We start from the raw sequence: 18,704 nt of genomic DNA on the forward strand, positions 1-18,704 counted from the left end.
TGGCTGCTGCTTGCTGTAAGCGCCAACGCTGTTCACTCGCTACACTCCCCGCCGCACTAGCTTGAGATGAGAGAATGCCTGCATTTGGCGATGATTGGTAGACGGTATGTGCCTGCCCTGCGTCGGGGTAGCATATGCATGTGACAAGTGGCCAGTCCGGCGGCCCGCTGCGAGTCGTCGATCTATTTCGAGCGCTCAAAACCTTTGCCAACATGCCACTTTCGATGTGCATCATGAATGCTGTGAGAGGGATGTCTGTTGTCGTACCTGCCCTGTGACAGCACGAGAGTCGGGGCGTGGTTTTTCATCATTGTTGTAGCCGGAATTGAACTCATGAACATCGTTTCATAGTTCCACGGGCTTTGATCATGCAGCGCTGGCGGATGAAGGCCTGTTTTGGCGTAACAGCGTTTGGTGGGGCTACGGCTTGAAGCCACCAAGCTTTCGGCGGTAAGAGGGCGCACGCAGCAGTCGAAGTGCACGCAGCCGCCCTCGCACCAAGACAACTCTGGCTCAGGCATCGCATTGGCAGCTTATCGCACACTTGACCAGGACGCCACCCGTGCAAGATGGCCTGATTACAAGACTTGGTCGCTGGGTAATGTGCTGAGTGACCCGGACTAAGGCCGAGCTTTCAACGGAGCTGTTGCTGGGCAGCTGTGGTGGTAAGTGTCCAAGGGCTTGGTGGTCAAAAGACAATGACGGGGTCATGTCGTTCTTGTTAAGAATAGGCAGGGCAATATGCATTAGATGAAGCAATCAGCGGGTATCACCTCGCTGCAGTGGCCAGGCATGCATCTCGCGACAACGCGCAGCGAAGATGCGGGATGCACGCTAAGCTTATCGATAAGCGAGATGTGCAGCCGAGAAAAAGTTGGGCCTTCGTCATCGCGCACGACAGTCACGCGAAGCCAGCCATAGCCACGATGCCGTCAGAGTTAGAAGAGGTAAGAAGCCAAGCATTCGAGGCTTTGGTGTTCATCGGCGGCTAATACTTCCTTTCCAGCTTGTGGAATTCCTGCACCACGGCAACACGCAGATCAGGCAGACTGGTCAGACGAACCCCTCCACCCCACCACGAAACACAGCTCACACTATGCAGCGGCCGACCACCTCGTCGGATACTCACAGGCCAACGTCTCCCTGTGGAAGCGCAATCAACTAGAGCCCATCAGGGATCTGAAGCTACTTGTCAAGGACTATGCGCCCATAGCAAAGAACGCCCTGACCATCCTCATCAATGTTTCCGCCGACGCCGAGGTCCAGAAGGCGCTGGCAAAGGACGACGACTTCCTCGAAACGCTCTTATCGCGGATAACCGTATGTCAGTTCCCCCTGTGTATAGCCAAGGACTGTCAAAGGCTGACCTGCTGCAGAACTCCAAAGAGCCCAACGCCAACGAGATCGCAATGCTCCTCGCCAACATGGCAAAGGACGACTCGCTACAGCGCGTCTTGGAGTTGAAGCGCGACATACCGAAAGAACTGTCCAAGTCAACGTGGGCTATGGACCAGCTCATGGACTGCTTTGTCAAGGGCGCAGAGGGCGCGTATAACAAGAACGCAGATTTCGACTACCTTTCCTACTTCTTCGCCGATCTGGCCAAGTTTCCCAAAGGTCGCGAATACCTCACCACACCGCAAGAGCACGACGACAACGTTATCCCTATCACCAAGATTCAGGTCTTCACAGACCACGCCTCGCACATCCGCCGCCTTGGCGTAGCCTCGACGATTAAGAACGTCGCTTTCCACGTCCCTGCGCATCCAGTGCTACTATCGAATCTATCGCCCGACCCGAATCTCCCACCTCCATCTATCGGTGCAAATCTACTCCCATACATCCTTCTACCCCTCATGGGCCCAGAAGAGTACGCAGATGACGACACAGAGGGCATGCTGGATGAGCTACAACTCCTTGAGCCGGACAAGGAGCGCGAGAAGGATCACGAAATCATCAAGACTCATCTCGAGTCACTGCTTCTGCTGAGTACGACACAAGAAAGTAGAGAAGTGTTGAGGCGCGTCAAAGTATACCCGATCGTCAGAGAGTGCCACATGCATGTCGATGACGAATCAGTCCAAGAAGCATGTGACCGTGTGGTCCAGGTCATCATGCGCAAAGAAGAAGGCGAAGAGGAGGATATACCAGACATGGCTAGTGCAGGTGGTAGCGGGAAGCTAATGGAATTGGAAAATGCCGAAGACGATGAAGACGAGAAGATTGTTGACATTGTCTAAACGGGAGATGCATGCAATACCAATGATATTCTCAAGTCGCAAGACAGCAGTCAAGTCTTGCATCCAAGTAGCGTGCTAGATCTGATTGGCGGTGATACCGGGGATAACAGCCTCGCTCAAAACTGTTCTCGGCTCCTCAATTATGGATCTCTGCCGAACTTGGTCGAAATAGGAAGGATCCCGTCATCGACTCTCAGTACCTCAACCTTTCTGCATCTTATCTGCTTTGCTTCTACCTCCTAGTTTCTATACCACATTTCGCGCCGCTACTATTGTTATAGTCATTCCTTGTTGGATAGCTTTTTGGAAGCGTATCATGTGCGTGACGTGAGTCGGAGTATGTCAACGAGCGACTTGAAGAATGGTGGGGGCCGAGGGATAGTACCAGCCACCGACGAAAGTGCAGTTCAGACAGCAGCCTCACCACCAACGGACTGTCCACCAAGAGAAGGACTAAGGCAGAATGGAGGCATAAAAGAGACGGGGGAAGCGAAGCAGTCAATTTGGAGAAGGATTCACACAATCCTGACATGGACGCCGCCGAACTGTCGCTGGGATCCGGACAAACCACCGCAATTCTCCATGAGCAGTACGTATTTTCGCAACATTTCATGAAGTAGCCCAATTTGGATAAAGCCCCATCTACGATACAGCCCCCTGAGCTCTTGATGAGCCGCAAACAGGATTCCAGCTAATCACCATCGTCCCAGTGAACGTTCTGTTCGCCTTTGCAGCCGGCTTTACAGTGGCAAACCTTTACTACAACCACCCCATCCTCAATCTACTAGCCGCAGACTTCGGCGTGCGCTATGAGCAAGTCGCACAGATTCCCACTGTGATGCAAGCTGGCTATGCCGCTGGACTACTCTTTCTGTGTCCGTTGGGAGATTTGTTGCCTCGACGGCCATTCGTATGTGGCTTGGTAGGGTTCACTGCGACACTGTGGTATGCTATCCTGCAATCTGAGGCATGCTGAGAGAAGACTACTGACAATAAAACAGGCTAGGACTATGTCTCACATCTGACCTTGGCACCTTCACAGCCATATCGTTCATCGTAGCGGTAACAACAGTAACCCCACAACTCATGCTCCCGCTCGTGGGCGACCTAGCTCCTCCATCACGCCGCGCAGCAGCCCTGTCTATCGTCGTCTCCGGGCTCATGCTCGGCGTGCTCGTTGCCCGCGTCCTCTCTGGAACGATCTCGAACTTTGTTACCTGGCGCGCAGTATACTGGATGGCGTTTGCCCTACAGTATATCATTTTCGTCCTCCTCTGGCTCTTCATGCCAGATTATCCGGCGACCAATCCCGGCATGAACTACTTCCGAATCCTACTCGACATTGTCAAAATGTTGTTCCGCCACCCCGTTCTCGTCCAGGCATGTCTAGCAGGTCTCTTCTGCTCAGCGCCTTTTACATCGTTCTGGACCACCCTGACGTTCCTCCTCGCCGGCGATCCATATAACTACTCATCCCTGACAATCGGTCTCTTCGGTCTGATAGGCATAGCAGGCATGCTCATTTCACCCATCTACGCGCGTACAGTCACCGACCGCTTCGTTCCGCATTTCTCCGTACTCTTTGGCCTCACATGCTCTCTCATTGGTATATGTCTCGGCACCTACACTGGAACCTTTACGGTCGCAGGCCCTGTCCTTCAAGCCCTGTTGATGGATTTCGGCAACCAGACTGCGCAGATCGCTAATCGTTCGAGCATCTACTCCGTCGAGCCTAAGCGGCGCAACGGAGTGAATACTGCTTTCATGGTCGCTACATTCTGCGGTCAACTTATTGGTACGGCGGCTGGGAACCATATTTACGCCGCTGCTGGTTGGATTGGGAGTGGAAGTGCTAGCGTGGGTTTCATCTCCGCAGCGCTTCTTGTCATCATTGCTAGGGGTCCATGGGAGGAGAAATGGGTTGGGTGGAGGGGTGGCTGGAGCATGATCAAGAAGGATAAGGACAGTGCTGATGGTAAGACGGCGGATAAAGAGATGCATGGGAGAAATGTGGTAAGAGATGAAGAAATGGGCGTTGATGCTAATGAGAAGGTATTGGAGGAAGTTGCTACGGAAGAGGGGCACGAGAGTCCGTTGAGAGACGGTAATGGCAGCGAGAAGAATATTGAAGAAGGTGGGGTTACAGAGCCAAAAGCATGAGAAGTGTTGGTAGAGAATTTGAGTACATGCAGAATGATAGTATAGCCTCAATGTCGTATCACAAAACGCTACATGCATAGAGTAATCCATGTTCTGCAATTCATGTATTATGTACTGATAGACCCGAGCAAGTAGTGCCCGCACGTCTCCCCATTACCAGCCTTTGCTGTCGTCCCCTACGCTAATGCAATTTACCAAGGGACAGGCTGGATATCGCATTCGCTATCGTGCTGACCACACGCGGTCTCAGACTACGCAGGTTTCGGTGCGTTTGACGCATTCATGAACGCGTTAATGTGCTCCTCGGAGGGCATCTTCTCCAAAGGGGTAAGCCAGCTCTTGGCCTTGTCGAAGCTAGACACTGCCTTGACGAGCTTGATGAAGACCTGCGTGTTGGTCTTGTCAACACGACCCTTGAACTTGACAATGAGATTCTGAATGTTCATGCCTTGGGGTGGCAACGATTCGTAAATCTCCTTGGCAGATGGTAGGGAAGGCCGCGATGGGGCTGCAGAGGGACTACCTGCGCGGCTGCCACTGGCAGTAGGACTGCCTGCACGGCTAGCACCAGGAGTGCCGCTCGGAGATGCGCCAATCATGATGCGGTTTTTGTCCTTCTTGTCCTTCTTCCGCTTCTTGCCGGCGTCAGTCATCTCGCTGTCGCTACCAGACCCTGCGCCCTTGAGATTAGCAAGGGACGACTTCCGGGATCCATCAGCCAGCTTGTCATGCTTCTTCTTATGCTTCTTGCGCGAGGACTCGTTGCCGCTAGCTTCTGAGAGGTTGGGTGAGCCCGGCCTCTTCTTGCTCTTGCTCTCGCCAGATTTGTGGTTCCCCGAGGGGGTATTGGTGCCCTTGGTGGATGCACCAGAGGGGACGTTACCAGCTTCCGGTGCCTTGCCATTCTGCTCGGCTGCCTTCTTCTCTGCCTCTTCCTTGGCCTGTTGACGCTCCGTCTCGGAGTCGGTGTCGGACTCACTTTCCGTGATGTACGGGTTCTCTGGATCGCTGTCGAGGTAGTCATATTGCTTTTCGCGTTTGACTAGGGCTTTTCGGGTGCCCTTTTCTTGGATCCTCCTCTCCTCAGCCTCCTTCCGCTCTTGTTCTTCCTTGATCGCAATAGCCAGTTCATCGGGGCGATCCCACAGAGCAGCCTGCAGTTGGTCTCGCTTGAGCTTTTCTGCAGCTTCTTTGACATCCTGCTCTTCACCTTCAAAGAGACCATTCAGACCCTCTTCGTCGTCGGCAAAGTCTTCCTCAAGGTTAAAGTCGATATCGTCCGCGTCAGCTTCGCGCTTAACAAATCCGGTTGCGTCGTCGTCGGGGCGCTCGCGCTTGATCCTGCCTTCGTCGTCTGCGCCGCCGCCGACACGGGTACGGACTCCGCTCCACATCTTCGCATTGTTCTCTGCATTGACGCGCTGCTTCTGACGCTCTTCGAGTTCGGCGAAAAACTTGGGTCCGCCGCCTCTCTCAACTTTGGCCAGAATCTTATCGAGATCATCGCCGCCAGTCTTGACCTTGCCCTTGACGTTGAACCGATACCAGCGCTCCATAGGGGCCATCTGGATTGCAGTACTGGGGTCGCCGGGGCGGGTGGTCGACAGCATGACATGTGTTTCAGACAGCTCCGACTCGTAGGTGCCGACCCACGTCTGTTTGTTCTCAAAGTCCTCCAAGTGCCATGGCAACGTCTCCTCGTAGCGCAGGAGTTGCCGCTTCTTTGCCTCTGGAGTGTCATCGGGCCGGTACTTCTGCTCCGTCTTCTTGTGGAAGGCGGGAGGCTTCTTCATGCCAGTAGGGGCAATCTTGGCTTGGTTCTCCTCGCGAACCTTGCGACGCTCCTCCTTCTGCAGCTCGATGCGCTCCCGCTCCTTCATTTCTTCCATGTCCTCCTTCGTGTCTTCCTCTTCGTACGTGGAGCCCATACCGCTTGGAGGCGCGCGGGGATCTCGGCGGTGGAGCTTGATGGGCGTCTTGAACTGGTTGTCGTCGGTGATGTCGACGTGCGTCTTGCTCTGCAGACGCATGACATGGTGTCGCAGCTCTTTCAGATCCTTGCGGCTGACGATAAGTGGGTAGATGCTGGCGCCTTGAGCGAGGAACTCATTTCGCAACGCGTCTTTCGACTGCGTGCCATCGTTTGCGGGCCCGGCGACGGGCTTCTTGGCCTCATTCATTTGCGACAACGAGACCATGGGCCTTGTGATGTTCTGTAGCGGACGGCGGGGCTTGCGCAGGACATCGGCCTGCGGACGTGGGCGACGGCGACGAACAGGCGGCTGCTGGCCATTGGCGGCGACGGGCGCAGCGGGCGCGCTGGCGGACGGCGGATTGCCGTTCATGTTGCCGTTCATGTCGGAGGCAGCGGTGGGATGGAGACACGAGCGAGAGGCGATGGGCAGACGATAGTGAGGGTGGGGAGACGCCGTCACCTTTGTCCCAAGGAGTTCCTTCAACTTCGGCCTGTGTCGCGCGCGAACGTCACAGCTCCACGCTAGTGCCTTAGCGCGCCAAGCCCGTTTCCAGCGAAAGCCGTCTCCGCCTTCCCAAACAGTGCCACCACCCAGCGACTGCCCGATCCAGTTCGTCATCGCTTCCACGGTTCTGCGCGAGGAATGAGCCACCATAAGAATCGCGCACTTCCAGCAATCCATTGCGCAAGAGCCACCGTGGACGTTTGATCCAATCCTGCCGAGGCCTTATCGCTTTGGCTAGACAAGACATTCACCCATGGTTGCCTGGTGTGAATAGTCTTCCTATAAGATCCATCAACTGGGGCCTCCAATCGCTTACTCCCATAGTAATCGCCAGAACTGCCACGGGCCACACCAACCAAAGTCATAGGAAACATCCACAACTTAAAACGCCAGAATCACTTCCTCTGAATACGAGTTTGGCCTAATAAGATCTCTTCCCTGCCCCTCTTTCACCGCTGGACTTCGTCAAACCGGATACACACTCCACTACTTGCCTACACCGCCAACGGTTTCAAACTAATCCGACATCATGGAGCAGGAAAATGCATCACAGCCCACTGGGCTCGAGAATCAATTGCGCAATATGATTCTCGGCAACGTTAGCATAGCCGGTGGACAGTCTGGCCAAGACGCCCCGTTACCACACCGTGGACGCGGACGAGGCCAAGGAAGAGGACGTGGCCGCGGTCGTGGAGGTTTCCACGATACCGTCAACAATTTCAACAGCAACGGTCAGGGCCACACAACTCCAGGTCCTACTCCAGATCAAGCTCAAGGATGGCGCGCCCACGCTTCCGCCAACACGGCGCCAACCCGAGGGGGTGGAAGAGGCTTTGCTTCCAATCAGCGATATCAGCAACCTCCGCGAACCTTCCCAGACCAGCAAGGCCCAAATATCTCTCAAAATGGCCCACAGGTAGACAATCGACAGTATCATTCACGAGGGCGAGGGCGGCCCCATCAACAACAAAATCTGAACGCTGATGGTACACCACGTACACAGCCCCCTAGAATCCTGCAACGGCCTCATGATAATTTCGCACTGCAAGGCCAAATCCCGGTAGGTCCAGCATCGACACAGCGTCCCCGTCCACAAGGGCAATATCCTCCTCGACCACCGATGAATCAACCACGAGAGAACTCCATGGCCCAAGTCGAACACTTGGACGCAATTGCAGCAGCCGAGATTCCGAAGGTGGAGATGTCCAGATCCGAGTCGGAGGCCAAAGAAGACTTCCGAAAGCACCTGGAAACCATCATGCAAGAAGCTTTTGCCAGCGGCTACTCTGGTGATATCTCGACTATCTCCTTGGTAGGCTTTGGCAGCTTAGCTTCCGGCTTTGGTATGCCCGGCTCAGACATGGATCTGGCAGTAGTGCCAATATGGAAAGATCCAGCGAGGGCTAGTGATATTGCCATTGATCGTGGCATCCCGCGTTTGCTGGAACGGGCAGTTCTCGACGCCAAGCTGGGTGGCCGTCTACTCACAAGGACGAGAGTACCAATTCTAAAGATATGCCAGACGCCAACCGAGACCTTGTATAATGCTCTCGCCGAGGAACGCCAGAAGTGGGAAGAGCTTCCGGAAGAGGAGAAGTACCCTTCAGACAAGCCACAAGAGGCCACCCCACCGCCAAAGCCGCTGGTAGATGTTGATGGAGCAAAAGCTTCAGAGCTTACTGCGCAGTCAGACAGCCCTAACTTTGGTGACGACTTCCCTACACTAGGTGCTGCGGCAACTACCAAGAAACGACAAAAAGCTCCTGCAAAAGTTGAGACCGCCCAGGAAACCTCCATTATGTCGGCCACCAAGTCAGAAGACAGTGTCAGCAACGGAACCGATGATAAGGCTAAGAAAGATCAGCATCACCGCCCTGAGAAGCAGTGGATGCGAGAGAAGGTAGTCGGTCCCCTCGACTTTCCAAAGACGGGCTGCGGTATTCAATGTGACATCAACTTCGAAAATCCACTCGGTATCCATAACACTCATATGCTTCGATGCTACTCCCTAACTGACCCTCGTGTACGGCCAATGGTTCTCTTCGTTAAGTCATGGGCCAAGCGACGAAAAGTCAACAGTGCATACTCTGGCACTCTCTCTTCATACGGATGGGTACTTATGGTACTGCATTATCTGGTCAATGTCGCCCAACCACCGGTGTGTCCAAATCTCCAACTCGCAGTCCCGCTCCCGAGCGACACAGTAGCTCTAGAGCAGTTCTTCAAGAACACGACTATAGCAGGTTATCAGGTCCGCTTTTGGCGCAACGAGCCGGAGATCATCCAGGCCGCGCAAGCCGGTCGCCTTTCACAGAACACACAGTCTGTCGGCGAATTGCTACGCGGATTCTTCCAGTACTACGCTTCTCTATCCGGGTACGGCTATGGACCCAAGCCCCCGCAATTCTACTGGACCAACGAAGTCCTGTCCCTTCGGACGCCTGGCGGAATCTTGTCGAAGCAAAGCAAGGGCTGGGTGAGCGCGACAACCAAAATCACGGCGGAGAAAAAGGTCACGAATCGGTATCTGTTCGCAATTGAAGATCCGTTCGAGACCGATCACAATGTCGCAAGGACCGTCACTCACCGTGGTATCGTTGCCATCAGAGACGAGTTCAGGAGGGCATGGAGGATACTAAAGGCCATTGGCCAGAGCACAGAGCCCGAAGGTGGAATTTTCGACGAAGTTGTAGAGCAGCCGCCCGCCCAGTCTGAGCCAAAACCTGAAGATGCTCCAAAAGGCACTATGGAAAGTCTTGGCGTCGATGAAGAACCGGAGAGTGAACAAGGCAGCCAAGCGATTGCAGTGTAAGATTAGGTGTACATCGATTCGACAGATATGATGTAGGGCTCTCGAAGAGCTGGAAAAGACTATACTATATTACCGAAGTTATGAGATAAACGATGACCGACTTTGTAATATATCAACCTCATCTCAAACCTGAAGCCATCCGTCTAAATCTTGATCCATGACCAAGAATTCGTCAAAAGCTGTGCCAAGAAATTCATCCGGTATGTTGTAGGAAAGCTGCATTTGCGAGGCATCCTCAAATGCCGGCGGATTAAAGCCAGAAGTGATGTCTGCCAAGAATAAAGAGGAAACCTCTCCATGTTCTCCACCTGCCAGATTACCTGCTTGGCTGTCTGTTTCCGGGTCCCTCCCCAATTTACCCAGAACAGCTTTCACCGCTCTCACGGCCGTTTGCGCTTCTTTCGAGAAACCCTGTTGCTGTTCCCAAACACTCCTCGAAGTCTTGAGTGCTTCCACGCTTTTCTGTGCGACTTCTTCCCCGATCAGCCCTCTCTTCATGTCGTCATTCAGATTGAGACACAGGACTGTTGTGGCTAGCAGGAACTCGGACTGGACCAAGGAGAGGATCTTCCATCGATCAGTATGTAGCATGCGGCCCGGCTGGCACTGCTCGAATAATTCTGCTTGTAGTCGTAACATTGTTAATGCTGCGCTTATGCATGTCGAATGAGAGAGCTGGTATTTGCTGTTCGTCTTTGCAAGGATGATGAACTTGCGGTGGAGTGTAATCTGCGCGTGGTGGTACGACATCGCTATATATAGACGACGGGTGATGAGCTCTGCGCCATCTAAGATGGATTGCTGCATAGACTTCAACTGGAGTACGGAAGGTTTCTGGGCATACGCTTTGTTGAGTAGCGTATCTAAGCGCATTGCTTCGTCATAGTCTCGCTGCTTCGATGACGTCGTGAAGTCGCAGATCATTCCATAGACGGAGACTATCCTGCTCTTGTATACTAGGAATTGGCACAGCGTGTGCTCGTGTTGTGGTCTAGCAGGCGGTAAGGTGGTGGAAGTGTCGTCAAAGTCATCATCAACGAGATTGCGGGGCTCAGCGGTGTCGCATTGAGTTTCCTTTATGATTCGCGGAAGACCGACCTCAGAAGCTGAAGCGATGTCAAATTGCGTGAGAATGTACCAGATACGCCTGCGCATTTCGGCCTCATAGACACTCATCTGCGGGAAACGCGAGCCATCGCGGTGGTAGCCCATCTTGAGCGCTACGCGTATTATGACACCCGTTAATTGCCAACAGCCCTGTTGTGTGTCTTCGCCTTGAACGTATTCGGTCTGAAGGAAAGCCAGTAAGGCCTCGATGGTATGCGGTACGCCCTTCATGTAGTTACCTAGCCTAAGACATTGTATCATCTTCTCTCGTGAGATGATGATCAGGCTGTGATATTCGGCTGCTGTCGTCTCGTCCAATGAGGCCGCACCGCCGTTCATGAATAGCGTACAATAGGCTACTGTATACATCATACCGTATAATATAGTCAGCCACATGGTTGACATCGAAAGCGGATCTTCCCAAAACGCTTCGTATTGTTTGATAAAGACCTTGCGGTGAATGACAAGTGAGACGGGCATGTCCGCCCATTTGAAGTATTTCGAGATCATGCTATCGACAATTATGCGGGGCGGAATCGCAGCGACGATATCCATTTTTGTAACTGGGTATGTTTGGAGAAGAAACAGGTCGTTTCCAGGGAGTGTTGGCTCAGTATGTTGTGGTTCTTCAACTTGTTCCTGTACCATGTCTTTCAGGTCACTAATCTCATCCAGGATGGCTTTCCAGTGGTCACTCTCGACGTATGAAGACTGATGGTCGTTGAGGTTTATCCGTCCAGCTTCATATACGAGAGGATCCACCGCGGCGACGGATTCTGTAGTCTCGTGGGTCGCTAGATTCCCCGGCATCCGAGCATCAGGGGGTTTTTCTTGTTTATCAAGCAAAGACCGGACGAGCGACTCCAGCTGATCAATTCGTTCCTCGAACGCCTTTCGCGTGGCGCTCTCTATCGGTCTGTCTTTTTGTGGAGCTCGCGGAAGTTGGGGTAGAGGGAAGCTGCACCCTGCCACTTGCCCTAGTCGAATGCAGCTCCCGCAAGGCTTGTTTCGATCACATCGAAGTCTAGACATTTCTTGTTAGGTGTCTTGGTAATAAGGTAAATCACTTCCTTACTTTCTCTTCCTGCAGAAATCACAGGATAGCTGGGCCTTCTCCCGACCTCTCATTCTCTCTAGCAGTCGTTCCGAGGAAATAGGCGAGTTTGTCATCTCTCTGGTTTGCTTCAGGCGTACTTAGGAGATGATGAGGTGGCAACACAAGCACGATACGCACGGAATAACTTAGGTCGGCGGCTATATACATGGGCCGTATCTTACCAGAGCTTTTACACTAAATCGCACATTCTTCCTAATGGGGTCGTATGCGTCAGAGTAATCGAAGTAAGCCTACGGACGGCAGGTGGCTTAAATGTGGGCCCAAACGGACGTCCGCTGGCCTCTGATTGGTACAATGCTCCGCGTCCACGAGATTGCATTGCAAGCAGGCATCAAGTCCAGGAGCTGGTAGAAGTATAAGATGGAAAGGAATCTAGGTGTTGAGAATGCTGCAAAGAAAGATACTTCAAACTTTATCATTATTCAATATCTTGAGAACGCACATCTAATCACTTCTCCGAGTCCTCATCTTCTACACGATGCCTACCAATCTCGCAGCATGGATGCCAGCACCGAAGCAACGCATGGAAGTCTCGGAAGCGCCATTTCCTACTCCTGGGCCAGATGAAGTTATCGTCAAGAATCGTGCAGTGGCGATCAATCCCGTTGATTGGGTTTTGCAAGACCAGGGCACCAGTATGGCGTTCGGTTGGATCAAATATCCTTTTGTTTTCGGCTTTGATGTCGCTGGCGAAGTGGTTCAGGTCGGCAGCAAAGTGGTACGGTTCAAAGTAGGAGACCGTGTTCTAGGTCAGGCGCACAGTACAGACAAGAAGATCAACAGCGCGGCATACGGAGCATTCCAGCTGTTTCCCGTTCTCCTGGAAAGGAACACATCGTCTATTCCAGACAGCTTGTCATTTGAATCTGCTGCAGTGATACCTCTGGCTTTCACTACCGCTGCAGCAGGGCTGTTCGAGAAGGATCAGCTCGGTCTGCAATATCCTCAACTTCACCCGAAACCGACCGGAAAGACGGTCCTTGTCTGGGGAGGCTCGACTAGCGTAGGCTGCAACGCTATCCAACTCGCTGTTTCCGCTGGATACGAAGTCATATCGACATCTTCACCAAAGAACTTCGATCTCATGAGATCCTTCGGTGCTAGCAAAGTCTTCGACTACAACGACCCCTCTACAGTCGACAAGATCGTCGGGGTCATGGAAGGGAAAGAATGCGCGGGAGCCTTGTCTATTGGAGAGAACGCAGTTTTCCATTGTCTAGACGTCTTGGGCAGATGTAAAGGCAATAAGCGTATTGCAATGGCGACATATCCAATCCCGGCTCAACCGAAGCGATTTGTCGCACTGCAGATCATCTGGAGCTTCGCCACTTCGATGATCTCCATCACCATCAAGTCACAGTTGAGAGGTATCAAGACAAGTTTCGTGTACGGATCGGTGGCGCATTCCCCTGTCGGTAAAGCCGTGTACGCCGACTTCCTGCCTGAAGCACTCGCGACTGAGAGGTTTCGAGCAGCTCCCGAGCCCATTATCGCTGGAGAGGGCCTAGAAGCCATTCAAGAAGCTTTGCATATTCAGAAGAAGGGAGTTTCGGCAAGAAAGGTGGTGGTAAGCCTGAAGTGATACCGGAAGTTGTGATCTGGATTTGCAAGTTTGCTGCCCTGAAACTTTCTTAGTGGACGAGCTCAGGGGTCTAGTACAATTACTCAGTCTTTAGAGGTTTTTTGACATGTGCGTACCTCTCCGCGGGCAAATAAAGAATCTGTTCAATGCCAGTTTTGGGGAATGTGTGAAATAGGCGCGACGGTCTGGATGCGTTCTTTACGGTGATGTAGCTGACTGACTGCTTTAGCGCACGCCGCCTGCATGCAGGTGCAACCTGCCCCACGCATCACCTCAGCCCCAGCATTCAGCTTTAGCACGGCCTGATCGCAATTCATCTCGTTCATCGCGCAACGCTGCATGATCTTCTCCAACATGCCTTCGAGATGTCTGCCACTTATTACGACAACTCAACATCACGCGAAGACCGCCGTGTTGTTCGCCGCCGGCTAGTCAATTGGTTACACTGGCCCGAAACGACAGGTCAGTCGCAATTCACTAACCAGAAACTTGACTTGAGCGAACGTTCCCGTCCGGATATCGAAGACGATGCGCTTATCTCGTGGGGTCTGAAGCAAGCCGAGGGGTCGAAGGGCGGCAATACGACGATTAACGTGTTGTATGGAGAAGAACAGCACCTTCGTGGGTGCCACAAGAAAATGAAGCCGTGATGAGGTTAACGAAGCCCAAGAATGGCGAGACAACATTGATGACGACGATTTGGAGCATATATTGCAGGTGTGTGTCAGCCATAGCAATACTAATGAGTAATTTTGACTCTTCAGACTCAACCGACAAGTACAGGAGAGCACTCGTTGCGGATGTGGTACGTGTAATGTTTGTAAACCTCAGCAGAGCGCTGAAGAACACGACTTCGGCCAAATAAAGTCCAAGAAAGATATGGAGACATCACAAGCCAGGGTAGCAAGATGACAAGGTTCTCAAAGCTTCCTGAACACATTGGAACCAAGCAGCGGTTGGCTACCAGGAAACTTCGAGATTCGGTCCCGAACCTTCCGCCTTCTGAGGGATTTCGGTTTGTCGAAAACGCTACTGAAGAACATATACTCCAAAGATACTTATTGGGCTAAGATGGGAAACCAGCTGTTCTTGGGTCGCAATGAAAAGGGCGATCTGCTCTCGTTTGGTACGATACATGTCTACCCTCTTGTACACACATTGATTGAACTTATGAACAGATACTTGCTACCAATACGTATGCGGTTGGGATACTGGTGTCAGTTTCATCAACTGCATACGCACTCCGAACCAGACTACCTACTTCTGCATCAACTGTCCTACTCCCACCGTTTCTCGCTTGAGAGACATTGTAGAAATCAAGCCACTCCTGGCTCACCGCGACTTCCTGCTCGATTCGCTAGTTGCAGACGACTGTCTGAAGCAGTGGCAGCTGGATATCGGAAGCCGTCGTGACAAGCTCATTCATTATGTCCGCATTGCTTCCCTTCATAATATAAGCAAATCTAACGACCCTTACAGGAGCGAGTCTACGACGAAAACCTTGATACGTTTCGAGAGGCTACGATTGAGCTTCATCAACTTGCAAGATCATGGCTTACCCTCAGACAAGATAGCCAGGATCTTTACGCACAACTGCACTTTCTACGTGAATCTTACGTAAAGTACAAAGAAGCTGTGGGAAATTCCGCGAAGCTGTGGAGTTTGGACCAAACAGACATGTGCGAGTCGTTCGATATGCTCATATCGGCCTGCGATACTTGTAGCAGATGGACAAGTGTATACCACGAAAGGACAAGCCTCAGAATCAACCTAGTCAGTATAACTCTTCATCTGAACGAAAAGATCTTAACTCAGTATACCAGCTCTTCCAGCTGTCGAATCAGAGGGATTCGAAAACTAACATCAAAATCGCGGACGCTACTGCAGATGTCGCACTACTGACACAGCGTGACTCTGCGTCCATGATCACTATTGCCGCCGTTACGATGCTTTTCTTACCCGGCACTTTCATCTCCGCGATTCTAAGCACAACTTTCTTTGACTACGGAGACGACGGCTTGCGCATTTCACGAAGATGGTGGATACTTCCTGCTACCACGATACCGCTGACGGTCATCGTATTTGCCATCTGGCTGGGTTGGCGATACATGAGGCTGAAGAAAGTGGGCAACGAGAAGAAGAAAACACAGATAGTGCCTATCTGAGTAGCTATCGTCAAATCCGAAGAGTGGTGCTGCATACAGGGCTGTGAACCTTCACCTTGAGAGCGACCACTCTGAATGGCTGAAAGAAACTCGAGACGTTTCGATTCCTCAATTTGTACGAAGGATGATCGCGGCATGGAGAGCGTGCAGAGGGTGCTCGAGATAGGCTGCCTATGGAGATGCAGGGTTACTCCATGTATATTACGAGGCCGATTCCAGCTAAAGCACCGGCCTGTGTAAACTTAAATGCCTGGGTATAATCTACATCTTGATGTCAAAACTTGTCCCACACCCACAACTACTCGTCGCCCCCGGTATGCCGGTGATCTTGAACTGGCTCCCGATCAACTCCATGGTATAGTCCACCGTGCTTCCATTCAACAGCTCCAAACTCGACTCATCGATAACGATCTTCTCTCCCTTCTCTCCCTCAAATATGGTATCTTCCTCGGTCGCCGGGTTCTTGGAGAGATCGGTCAAGTCCATGAGGTACTGGAAGCCGTGGCATCCGCCGCTCTCGATGCTTACGCGCAATGCGAGGTTCGGATTGTTATCGCCCGAGGAGATCTTCTGAAGCCGGTTCGATGCACGAGGTGCTATCGAGATCAGCATGGGGTTGCCGGAGTCGTCGGTGCGTGGGTTTTGGATCGCTTGAGCGGGCTTTGCGGTGGAGGCGTCGGATGATGTGGCGAGGGCTCGTCGTGGTATGTGTTGTGGTTGCAAGAATGCTAAACCTTGTACTGGGACATGTCTTGAAGTCCCTCGTGGAGATGATGGCGCAAGAAAGTCGAGGAATAGCGATCGCGAAGTGGCGTGCGGTGCTGCTCTGCTGTACGCTCGCATCGATTGAGCTGCGGCGGCGATAGGTTGGGCCGGCCGCCGTTTCGTTGTTTGTCTTACTATCCGCAGGCACGACGCGCACATGGTTGAAGGGGAGGCCATTATCGTGATATCGAGGATGTGGAGGGCGCTGTCGCGATGAAGGTTCGCGAGTCTGAGGTCATAGCTAGGAATGTCACAGCCGATAGGATCCAATCAGACGTGCCCTCACACTCGGGGTTCTAGACCCGCTGAGTCAGGCACAAACCCCACCTTGTGCCGCCGCCACCATCCATCGTACGAGCACCAGACTGTTCCAGCCTTACCCGCTCAAGCTATCTACTTATCGTGCCTGAAGCCTCAATGATAGTGCTACATCACCTCTGCACAAGCTTTGTCTTGTCCGAATCCTGGTAATCTTTCCTCCATCACCAGCTGCCATGCCCAAACACCACAACCCTTATTTCGCTATTCCACAGGCGGAACTGTGCACCGACGACTTTGCGAAAAAGGAAGATAAGAAAGATGACCTGAGCAAGTTGAGGGACGAATTCGTGATTCCGACAAAGGGCGACCTAAGGAACAGGAAGTTCGGGTTTCAGCAGAACGGAAAACCTGCGAACACGCGCGAAGACGACGGTGAAGAGTCCATATACTTCTGCGGCAACTCCTTGGGACTGCAGCCTCGGAGGACCAAGGAATATGTGAATCGCTACCTTGATACTTGGGCATCCAAAGGCGTATTCGGTCACTTTACCGATTACGAAGGAGGCCTGCCGCCATGGCTACACATTGATGATGCGATAAAACAACAAACCGCCAAAATAGTCGGTGCACTGCCTACCGAAGTCGTCGTAATGGAAACATTGACTGCAAACCTGCATTTGCTTATGGCAAGTTTCTATCGACCTACCAAGGACAGATACAAGATCATCATCGAGGGAAAAGCGTTTCCCAGCGATCATGTAGGTTGATGCCGACATGCTATCAGCGCTTGGTAATTAATGACTTCTTGTAGTACGCGGCTCTTTCTCAGATTGCCCACCACAACCTCGACCCGTCTGCGCTTGTTACCATCGACCCGCCCTCGGCATCCTCGCCCTACCTCTCCAACGAACACATCCTCTCCGTCATATCACACCACGCGCCCACGACCGCACTGGTGTTGTTGCCTGGTATTCAGTTCTACTCGGGCCAATTCTTCGATATAGAGCTCATAACGCGTCACTGCCGATCGCTAGGTATTACAGTCGGCTGGGATCTTGCACACGCAGCTGGGAACGTCCCGTTGAAGCTACATGACTGGAATGTAGACTTCGCAGCGTGGTGCAACTACAAATACATGAACGGTGGTCCAGGGGTCATCGGTGGACTTTTCGTACACGAGAGACATGGAAGGGTGGAGCAAGTGTCTGCAGCTCCAACAGACGGCACAAACGGCGTAGCCAGTAACGGTACAGAGCTCGCCTATCGACCACGGCTGAGCGGCTGGTGGGGAAGCGATAAGAGCAGTCGATTTCGAATGGAAAACAAATTTGTTCCCATTGCTGGTGCAAGCGGATTTCAACTCAGCAATCCCAGCGCACTGGATATGACTTCCGTCATGGCATCGACAGACGTCTTTGCGTTAACAAACATGGACGCGCTACGTCAACGTAGCCTAAAACTGACCGCATACCTTGAGGCGCGGCTCCTGAAGTACGATGGAGGAGAGCCACCATACAAGATAATCACACCCGCAAACCCGGCTGAACGAGGCGCGCAGCTCAGTGTACTTCTTAACCCGGGGTTATTGGATCAAGTCCAACACTACATCGAAGAGCGTGGCGTCGTCGTTGATGAAAGAAAGCCTGACGTTCTGCGCGTTGCGCCTGCACCACTATACAACTCCTTCCACGACATCCATCGATTCATTACGGTCTTCCACGAAGCTTGTCGCGAGGCCCTGAAGGGCGCTGGGCAGAAGGGCGCGCATAACGACAACGTACCCCAAGGAATTGCCACTGTATGATCAGGGTCTTTCAGTGCGATGGTTCAAGCGATGCCTGATTGTGAGAGCAATGTAATCTTTAATACTAGTAACACATATACCCAAGCAATACAGCATTTTCCAGCTATCATAGTCAAAAGCTAGATTCGAAAACGCCAACACTATATGCAAAACACCGTCATGATCCAGAACCAGATGAACCCCACGGCGCGCCCGGACGATCATGCATCGC

The 18,704-nt window shown here is 52.4% G+C and overlaps 8 protein-coding genes across 8 annotated transcripts; 5 read left to right on the top strand and 3 right to left on the bottom strand.

The window, feature by feature from the left end:
- Nucleotides 1–926: 926 nt before the first annotated feature.
- J4E93_000310 (uncharacterized protein) lies at nucleotides 927–2,240 on the top strand (the record flags this gene model as incomplete). The annotated part of the gene is made up of 4 exons (XM_049338271.1): nucleotides 927–947; nucleotides 1,007–1,052; nucleotides 1,103–1,320; nucleotides 1,377–2,240. The coding sequence occupies 4 exons, from the start codon at nucleotides 927–929 to the stop codon at nucleotides 2,238–2,240; spliced, it is 1,149 nt and encodes a 382-aa protein (XP_049204156.1).
- Nucleotides 2,241–2,822: 582 nt separating this feature from the next.
- Nucleotides 2,823–4,400, top strand: J4E93_000311 (uncharacterized protein; the record flags this gene model as incomplete). The annotated part of the gene is made up of 4 exons (XM_049338272.1): nucleotides 2,823–2,829; nucleotides 2,951–3,115; nucleotides 3,167–3,185; nucleotides 3,242–4,400. 4 exons carry the CDS (start codon nucleotides 2,823–2,825, stop codon nucleotides 4,398–4,400), a joined length of 1,350 nt encoding a protein of 449 aa, XP_049204157.1.
- A 251-nt stretch (nucleotides 4,401–4,651) lies between these two features.
- Nucleotides 4,652–6,757, bottom strand: J4E93_000312 (uncharacterized protein; the record flags this gene model as incomplete). Its single annotated transcript, XM_049338273.1, has 1 exon — nucleotides 4,652–6,757. The coding sequence occupies one exon, from the start codon at nucleotides 6,755–6,757 to the stop codon at nucleotides 4,652–4,654; it is 2,106 nt and encodes a 701-aa protein (XP_049204158.1).
- Nucleotides 6,758–8,000: 1,243 nt separating this feature from the next.
- Nucleotides 8,001–9,692, top strand: J4E93_000313 (uncharacterized protein; the record flags this gene model as incomplete). Its single annotated transcript, XM_049338274.1, has 1 exon — nucleotides 8,001–9,692. One exon carries the CDS (start codon nucleotides 8,001–8,003, stop codon nucleotides 9,690–9,692), a length of 1,692 nt encoding a protein of 563 aa, XP_049204159.1.
- A 123-nt stretch (nucleotides 9,693–9,815) lies between these two features.
- Nucleotides 9,816–11,831, bottom strand: J4E93_000314 (uncharacterized protein; the record flags this gene model as incomplete). The annotated part of the gene is made up of 1 exon (XM_049338275.1): nucleotides 9,816–11,831. One exon carries the CDS (start codon nucleotides 11,829–11,831, stop codon nucleotides 9,816–9,818), a length of 2,016 nt encoding a protein of 671 aa, XP_049204160.1.
- Nucleotides 11,832–12,394: 563 nt separating this feature from the next.
- J4E93_000315 (uncharacterized protein) lies at nucleotides 12,395–13,498 on the top strand (the record flags this gene model as incomplete). Its single annotated transcript, XM_049338276.1, has 1 exon — nucleotides 12,395–13,498. The coding sequence occupies one exon, from the start codon at nucleotides 12,395–12,397 to the stop codon at nucleotides 13,496–13,498; it is 1,104 nt and encodes a 367-aa protein (XP_049204161.1).
- A 2,426-nt stretch (nucleotides 13,499–15,924) lies between these two features.
- J4E93_000316 (uncharacterized protein) lies at nucleotides 15,925–16,605 on the bottom strand (the record flags this gene model as incomplete). The annotated part of the gene is made up of 1 exon (XM_049338277.1): nucleotides 15,925–16,605. One exon carries the CDS (start codon nucleotides 16,603–16,605, stop codon nucleotides 15,925–15,927), a length of 681 nt encoding a protein of 226 aa, XP_049204162.1.
- A 317-nt stretch (nucleotides 16,606–16,922) lies between these two features.
- On the top strand, nucleotides 16,923–18,493 carry BNA51 (Kynureninase 1; the record flags this gene model as incomplete). The annotated part of the gene is made up of 2 exons (XM_049338278.1): nucleotides 16,923–17,447; nucleotides 17,501–18,493. The coding sequence occupies 2 exons, from the start codon at nucleotides 16,923–16,925 to the stop codon at nucleotides 18,491–18,493; spliced, it is 1,518 nt and encodes a 505-aa protein (XP_049204163.1).
- Nucleotides 18,494–18,704: the final 211 nt, after the last annotated feature.

The sequence above is a fragment of the Alternaria ventricosa genome (assembly GCF_023758065.1).
Source record: "Alternaria ventricosa strain BMP 2768 chromosome Unknown scaffold_1, whole genome shotgun sequence".
NCBI lineage: Eukaryota > Fungi > Ascomycota > Dothideomycetes > Pleosporales > Pleosporaceae > Alternaria > Alternaria ventricosa.